Here is a 7,862-nt window from a genome sequence, read left to right as displayed (position 1 = left end):
ATCTTTATTCCCTAGCGCCAGGTTTGCCTCTGCCAGGTAAGACTAGTCCTAAACTTTTTGAGCGGCAGCATTTGGAATATTTGGACCTCAGTTTCAACGACTTCGGTCATCACCAAATTCCAAAGTCTATTGATTCCAATGAGCATTTTGATAATGAGAATGTGTCCATCTATATCAACGATAATGAGAAAATGCACATATAATCACTTCAGTTTTATTTCAATCATTCTACATAAATCAGTTGTCAAAGACAAAGTTTTTACCACTAAAGCAATTAGACCATGACCACAATCCACTATCGGTTAATATTCAAAGTCAAAATAATATTCAAACAGTGGAAATACTATCCAAACTAATTCCAAAGTCAAAAACTAAACATGGGTTTTTAACTTTCTGGCTTTCTGCAAGAAATTACAAACCTTAATATCAATATCAATGCAAAAGTGCAAGCCACAAAAACCCAGTTTCAGATCAGTATCAATGCAAAAGTGCAAGCCATTTTCACAGACATAATAAGCAAATTTGGGCAAAAAGGAATACCAATCGAAACATCAAGAAAGGTTAACACTCCAAAGCAACCTTAGAAGCACTATAGAAGAAACAGCAGGGAGATTTTCTGAAGTACCAGTTGTCTTATTTAGCACCTGCAGTCACAACGGTGAAGATAGCTTCTTCCTCAAACCAGTCACCCAGAATATAGTCGTAAGAAACCATACACAGGTCCATTCTTGCATTCTCAAGCACTTTCCAAATCCAAAACAGGTATTTAAAGATCCTGAATTTACAGCAGAAGATCCAATTCAGATTAAATTGATGCATTCTGCAGCAAAGAGTTGCTTGATCAGACAAAAATTTAACTAACATAAAGCAAGAACTTTTACAATAAGGTACCTCTAAGAAGCTTATAACAAGAAATGGAAAACGGGAAAAATAAATAAAAATAAAAGTCAATGACATACATGTAAACTGGTTGATTTGATAGATTCCAAAATCTTGACATCACAGAGATCCAAATTAGTCCCCTGCTTCAATTGTTCTAGAAGAGCTGGTGGAACTAAAGACAGGGTGGGGAAAGATAACAAAAGGTAATGTATTAACAGATCAAATATTTGTATACGAGAACAGCATGAACAAATACAAACAAAATCAGGTCCCCTATTTACTGAATTCCGTCCTAAACTCTTATGCCCAGAATAATGTATTTCTCCAATTAGTTTGATGAGGCATGCTGAATGAAAAGAAGTGTTCATACTCATCAACATTTCTCTGTATATCAGACTAGCCTTATAAAGTCTATTAAACTCAAGTATTGACAACAATATCCCAGAAAAATACAGTCAAACCACTAGCTAGTCAATAGTCTTAGAACACTACCACAGTAACTCCTGAATTCCTCCAATTGGTGACTTAAGTATTGCACGCAGTATATTATATGAGCACAGACCCAGCATCATGGCACTACTGCTAAACCCCTTACCATATAACTATCCTACATATGCTCTTCTTGATCAGGTTTTCTAGCAAATCATAACTCAAACGGAGGGAATCCTAACTCCTCCACAGCCACCAGAAACCTATTGACATTTGCAAAACCAGTGTCTGAACTCCCTCCCTAAAGCAGGACAAAAGCCGTTCATATGAGGAAGACAACATATAAGACCATATATCAAAACTAATACAGGTCAACTTAAAGAAATGAAAATATTTTGACAATCATAAAGCAGTAAAACATCATACAACAGCATGTTTACAAGCCAAAGAAAAAAAAAAGATAAAAAAGAAAAGAAAAGAGAGAAAAGTAATCCTACCATTTCAACTGAACCGGACACAGCTTATTTAAAATTCTGCATCAAACAGTGCCATCAATTAAGCAAGCCCTGATTTCCTCCTCAGAAGCATCTGTCGGCAGTCTTAAATAAGGAATGATATAATTTAATCATTCCACCAGAGCTAATTTCTCGTTACCTAAGGAAAATAAAGTTCAAAGGTAAATTAAGGAGAAGCAGGATCTCAAAATGGAACCAGTAGCACGCACATACTGCAGAGAGAGGGGAAAGAGTATTACCGTCAATTGTGCTGCCGGAGCTTTCCACTAGTTTAGGATCTTTACTAGAAGTCCCATTTGAGATTTTGCATCTCCCATTTCCATCTTTCTGTGATTCTGACCCCCCATTTCCATCTTTTTGCGGCTATGACTGCCTGTTTCCATTTTTGTGTGACTCTGACTGGATGCTCATCATAAAATCTGTAGGAATGCTTTGTTCCTTGTTATCAATTGCGGACGCAGAGCTACAAGGACAAAACGAATATACATTAGTCAATGAATCTACGTAATGAGTACGGAACAAAACCTCAAGAGTGAAGACAAAAAACAATAAGGAAGTTTGTTATTGAGAGAGAACATGCAGGGCTTGCGCATGTGTGCCGCACGCCTATTATATAAGCATCAAAAGCACCATACCACACTTGAAAAGCCATTAATTAATTCATAACTTCATGCCATTATATGCATTGGAGCATTGGCATTCCAACTAATGCCAATGCTAAGTAATCACAGCATTTAATCATAACTTTGTTGATTAAAAACTGTAACCATAACTTTGTTGTTCAATCTGAATCTGGGCTCAGATATATGTGGATAAAGTCTATTCCCAGACCACAAAAGGTCTCATAATGAGCTGGGATTCACATCTATCATCATTGCAATAACAAACGAGCAATACAGTTCTTGGTAAGCATAAACTAAACCCAATTTTTATTTCAAACATGAAACAAATTTAAGAAGCCAGCCCACAATCGGTTATTGTGACCTCAAAGATGAAGCGCTATATCAACAGAAATGTAAGATAAATACCTCATTGATGGCCAAGATTTGTCCATTGCTCTTCTTCACTTTCTTCAACTTCCTCAAAAAGTACCTAATCAAAATATCCAAACAAACAAAAGAACCCACGTCAAAATAAGATCCCAAAATACATAACCACAGATTAGAAGAACTGAATCAATATTACAAGCAAGCAACTTCACCTTGATAAACAGAAAGTAAGAACCTTTACGATTCAAAGTTACACAGTCAAGTAATGGCTTCGTTCATATTGGGCTCTGTCTAACATTCAAAGTTTCAATCTTAAGGAATCAAACGCTTACCAGAACTTGGATTTGGCATCAAAAGCACCATGCCACAATTGAAAATATCCTTTTCTTCAGATACACTACATCCAAGATGAAACTCACACTACTTGTGGTCCTTCTCCGTCTCTTCCAAACTCAAAAAAAAAAAAAAAAAAAAAAAAAAAAAAAATACTAATAATTCTTTACTCTCTTTTTCCTACCATACCTGACCTCCTTTCTACCTTATCCAAGCCTCAATCTTCAGAGACCTAAATTATCCACCTTCCGAAAAATCGAAAACCTCCTAACTTTTCCGATTCCACACAATTTCAAGCTGCATTGCCAATTCCTCAAACGAGGAGACGGAGAAACGCAAAATGCAGGGAAGAATTTACTAACCTGGTTTTGGGCTCACTTCGAAGTGGTGTGAGATACCCATGACCAGGAGCACAACAGTAAAAGATCCCAGCTGCTAAAATACCAGAAAACCCCTCATTCTTTTACCATGACAGCACACAAATTACAGTTAGCAGAGCATTAACAGTCAACAAAAACTAGCCAGTATGTGTGGACAGAAAGTAGCCAGGAGTGCCCAATACCTAGTGATGCAGAAGAGCCCAGGTGGACGGGCTGCAATACTTAGCGTACTGGACACTTTTGGAACAGCTGAGTAAGAAGTCCCCAAGTGAGCGTATTATGGGGGCTGGGATTGACTTGACTAAATTGCCTGGAAAGACCCGCATTAATTGCTATGAAACTTCATCGCAACTAGACTCGACTAAGACGTATATTAAGTATATAAAATTTGTTAACGGCTTCTATTAACTTGAGAACTCCAGCAAGTATTCTTGTATTGTTGGATGCATAACTCTCTCTTTCTTTCTCTGTGTTTTGCTCTTTAATTTACTCAACATGGACAAGATGTGCCTCAAACTCTTTTATCCACTCGTGGTGCTTTTGCTGCACATGAGCCCCCTTGGATTTGTTTCCGGACTTGGGCGTGGGGCTACTAATATCAGGTGCATAGAGAAGGAAAGGCAGGCTCTCCTTGCAGTAAAACAAGGTCTCGTGGGCAATCATTCACTTTCTTCATGGGGAAGCAACGCGACAACAGATTGCTGCAAATGGGAAGGAGTCCATTGTAGCAAACAAACAGGTCATGTTACTGAACTTCATCTTGATTTCTTAGGGCAAGGCTTATCTCTGCCAGCAGGTAAGATTAGTCCTAAACTTTTTGAGTTGCAGCATTTGGAATATTTAGACCTCAGTTACAACAACTTCAGTCATAACCAAATTCCAAAGTCTATTGGTTCTCTAAGCAATTTAAAATTTCTCCGCCTCTCTTTCTGTAGTTTTGGTGGTGAAGTACCATATCAGCTTGGAAACCTTACACAGTTGCAAACTCTTGATCTTAGCTACAATTACTTTACTAATCCAAAAAACCTCAATTGGCTCCCTCATCTTTCTTCTTTAACATCCCTGAACTTATCTACGATGAATCTCAGTAATGTTTTAGATTGGCCAAAAGTAGTTGATAAGCTCCCTAAACTGCAATCGTTGACATTATCGAACTGTGATCTTCCTATTCCAATTCTTTCTTCTTTTTCTCATATAAACACTTCTAAATCTCTTTCTTCAGTTGATCTCGATGACAACCATCTCACCTTTTCAATATTCCATTGGTTGTCAACCTACAATACAAGCCTTGTTTCCGTTGACCTTTCTTACAACAACTTAAGTGGTTCAATTGCTGATGTTTTCGGCAACCTGAGTTCTCTCCTGCATCTAAATCTTGCTGTTAACTCAATAGAAGGACAACTCCCAAAAACAATTGGCCGGTTATGTAGTTTGCAATCATTGGACCTTTCTGACAACAACTTAAGTGGTTCAATTCCTGATGTTTTCGGCAACCTGAGTTCTCTCCTGGATCTAAATCTTGCTGCTAACTCAATAGAAGGACAACTCCCAAAAACAATTGGCCGGTTATGCAGTTTGCAATCATTGCACCTTTCAGGAAACAAGTTAAGTGGTTCAATTCCTGATGTTTTCGGCAACCTGAGTTCTCTCCTGGATCTAAATCTTGCTTTTAACTCAATAGGAGGACAACTCCCAAAAATAATTGGCCGGTTATGCAGTTTGCAATCATTGGACCTTTCTTTCAACGACTTAAGTGGTTCAATTCCTGATGTTTTCGGCAACCTGAGTTCTCTCCTGGATCTAAATCTTGCTGCTAACTCAATAGAAGGACAACTCCCAAAAACAATTGGCCGGTTATGCAGTTTGCAATCATTGGACCTTTCTTTCAACAACTGGAGTGGTTCAATTCCTGATGTTTTCGGCAACCTGAGTTCTCTCCAGGATCTAAATCTTGCTGCTAACTCAATAGAAGGACAACTCCCAAAAACAATTGGCCGGTTATGCAGTTTGCAATCATTGGACCTTTCAGGAAACAAGTTAAGTGGTTCAATTCCTGATGTTTTCGGCAACCTGAGTTCTCTCCAGGATCTAAATCTTGCTGGTAACTCAATAGAAGGACAACTCCCAAAAACAATTGGCCGGTTATGCGGTTTGCAATCATTGGACCTTTCAAGAAATAATCACAGTGGTGAGTTTTCGGAGTTTATTGAAGTATTATTTGGCTGTGCTGGGAACTCATTATCATCATTATATCTCTCTGGCAATCAACTGACTGGAAGAATACCTGAAAGAATAGGTTCATTGTCCAACTTGGAAGATTTGGCTGTTAGTATGAACTCTTTGACAGGAGTGATTACGGAAGCTCATTTCTCAAACCTCTCCAAACTGCAATATTTGGATTTATCTTCCAATTCACTGACTTTGAACATTCGTTCTGATTGGCTTCCTCCTTTTCAACTTGTCATAATAAGATTAATGTCTTGCAAAATCGGGCCATATTTTCCAAAATGGCTTCGAACATCTCAGAGAAGCTTTTTCCTCCTTGATCTTTATGATGCTGGAATTTCTGATATCATTCCAAGCTGGTTTCAAGATAACTCTATGAATGACTATCAATATCGTGGTTTAAATTTGAGTTCAAACCAATTGGAAGGGCCAATTCACTCGCTACCATCAGAACTGGAATCTCTGGATCTATCCAGTAATAAACTTTCAGGGAGGATCTCTTTCTTGTGTACAAGTAAAAATAGGTTATTAAAATTTCTTGATCTATCAAACAATTCTTTCTCCGGAGAAGTTCCAAATTGTTGGAAGCATTTAGAAAATCTAGTCATTCTCGACTTGAGTAACAATGCTTTTTCTGGAAAAATTCCTACTTCAATTGGTTCCCTAGCTTCTCTTGAAACATTGAAGCTTAGCAAGAACAATTTTGCAGGAGAATTGCCTTCATCCTTGAAGAATTATACAAACTTAAAAGTGTTTGATATTGGAGAAAATAGGATCAGAGGAATGATACCTGAATGGATAGGGATTAGCTTTTCACAGTTGGCTATCCTCATTCTTCGATCTAATCAATTTAGTGGAAGCATGCCTTTGGAATTATGCCATCTGAAAGACATTCAACTTTTGGATTTGTCTAGGAACTGCTTCTCTGGTACTATACCTCAATGCCTGAACAATCTGACTACTTTGGCTCAAAAAGGAAGTTCAAGCCCAAGCATCATGCACTCTGTATCTGTAGGAAAGGAAGATGATGCATCTTATCAACTTTACGAAGATGATGCATCTTTAATATGGAAAGGAAGAATGTCCGAGTACAAAAGCACATTGGGACTTGTAAAGAGCATTGATTTCTCAAGCAACAGATTACATGGGGAGATTCCTCATCAAATCACTGATCTAATTGGATTGGTTTCTTTAAATCTATCAAGAAACTATCTCACAGGTCAAATGCCTCTTCAAATCGGGAAGTTGCAGTCGTTAGATTTCCTTGATTTGTCAAGAAACCATATATATGGAAGAATCCCTACAAGCCTTTCTCAGATGTATGGTCTTGGTGTCTTGGACTTGTCGAATAACAACTTATCAGGTAAAATCCCAATCGGTACTCAGCTCCAAAGCTTTGATCCCTCTACTTATGCAGAAAATCCTCAACTTTGTGGACTTCCACTACAAAAGATCTGCCCTACAGGAGAAACAAGGTCCAAACAAGTTCCTAAAGAAGAAGAAGATGAGCTAATATCATTCGGATTTTATGTCAGCATGGGGCTTGGGTTTGTTGTTGGATTTTGGGGAGTTTGTGGCAGTTTGATATTCAACCGGTCATGGAGATACACATACTTTGGTTTCTTGAATGTTTTACGGGATTGGGTTTATGTGAGGGCAATGTTGATTAGGCGGCAAAGAATGCTTTGAGAAATGAATGGTAACTATTCTGTCACATACTTTATTTACGTTATTCTGATTTTGGAAATAAAGTTGTTTTCTTACCGTCTATTTGTATCTTCGTGCTGTTTGCTTTCATCTTCAGGTTTAGGCTCGTAAGACATTTGCTTTCCTTCAGTTGAAGAATAAACAGTTGCATTCGACAACAATCAATCTGTATTAGTTTTCAGAGTATCAAAGTGCCCAACTCTATAAGATCATAAGATAAGAGTTTTGTTTTAATGTTTCTTTGTAATCTTGGATTGAACTGTCTGCCTTGGCACTCCATATTTTTCTCTTTCAATTTTGGTATGGCCTTGTGCCAAACCTTATGAACCATGTAAACTGGATAAACAATTTTCCTTTTGACATTTTGAATGTTTTTATTTGTTTTATATCATGTACTCTTT

General features: G+C 37.7%; 1 protein-coding gene, 1 long non-coding RNA gene and 1 other non-coding gene across 5 annotated transcripts; 1 reads left to right on the top strand and 2 right to left on the bottom strand.

Moving 5' to 3' along the window:
- Nucleotides 1–163: 163 nt before the first annotated feature.
- Nucleotides 164–3,494, bottom strand: LOC133732410 (uncharacterized). 3 transcript variants are annotated; one of them, XR_009857111.1, is made up of 6 exons: nt 3,028–3,494; nt 2,855–2,918; nt 2,066–2,289; nt 1,809–1,965; nt 960–1,054; nt 164–820 (listed from the first exon to the last, which is right to left on the bottom strand). It is a non-coding gene; the product is annotated as an uncharacterized LOC133732410 (long non-coding RNA). The 3 variants fall into 3 exon arrangements; XR_009857110.1 differs by having other exon boundaries at nt 165–775; nt 2,855–3,492; XR_009857109.1 differs by having other exon boundaries at nt 166–820; nt 2,855–3,492.
- Nucleotides 2,617–2,708, bottom strand: LOC133734939 (small nucleolar RNA snoR69Y). The gene has a single exon (XR_009858684.1). It is a non-coding gene; the product is annotated as a small nucleolar RNA snoR69Y (small nucleolar RNA).
- A 58-nt stretch (nt 3,495–3,552) lies between the features above and the next one.
- LOC133732404 (receptor-like protein EIX2) lies at nt 3,553–7,847 on the top strand. Its single transcript, XM_062159952.1, has 2 exons — nt 3,553–7,453; nt 7,559–7,847. The coding sequence occupies exon 1, from the start codon at nt 4,024–4,026 to the stop codon at nt 7,441–7,443; it is 3,420 nt and encodes a 1,139-aa protein (XP_062015936.1). The 5' UTR covers nt 3,553–4,023; the 3' UTR covers nt 7,444–7,453; nt 7,559–7,847.
- The last annotated feature ends 15 nt before the right edge of the window (nt 7,848–7,862 follow it).

This window comes from Rosa rugosa, chromosome 2 (genome assembly GCF_958449725.1).
Source record: "Rosa rugosa chromosome 2, drRosRugo1.1, whole genome shotgun sequence".
In the NCBI taxonomy this organism is placed as follows: Eukaryota; Viridiplantae; Streptophyta; class Magnoliopsida; order Rosales; family Rosaceae; genus Rosa; species Rosa rugosa.
The sequence above is the reverse complement of the archived record's forward strand: the minus strand, read 5'-3'. Positions and strand labels throughout refer to the sequence as shown.

Excerpts from the sequence above, each read along its gene's own strand:
- LOC133732404 (XM_062159952.1), top strand. The coding sequence starts at position 4,024 with ATGGACAAGATGTGCCTCAAACTCTTTTATCCACTCGTGGTGCTTTTG.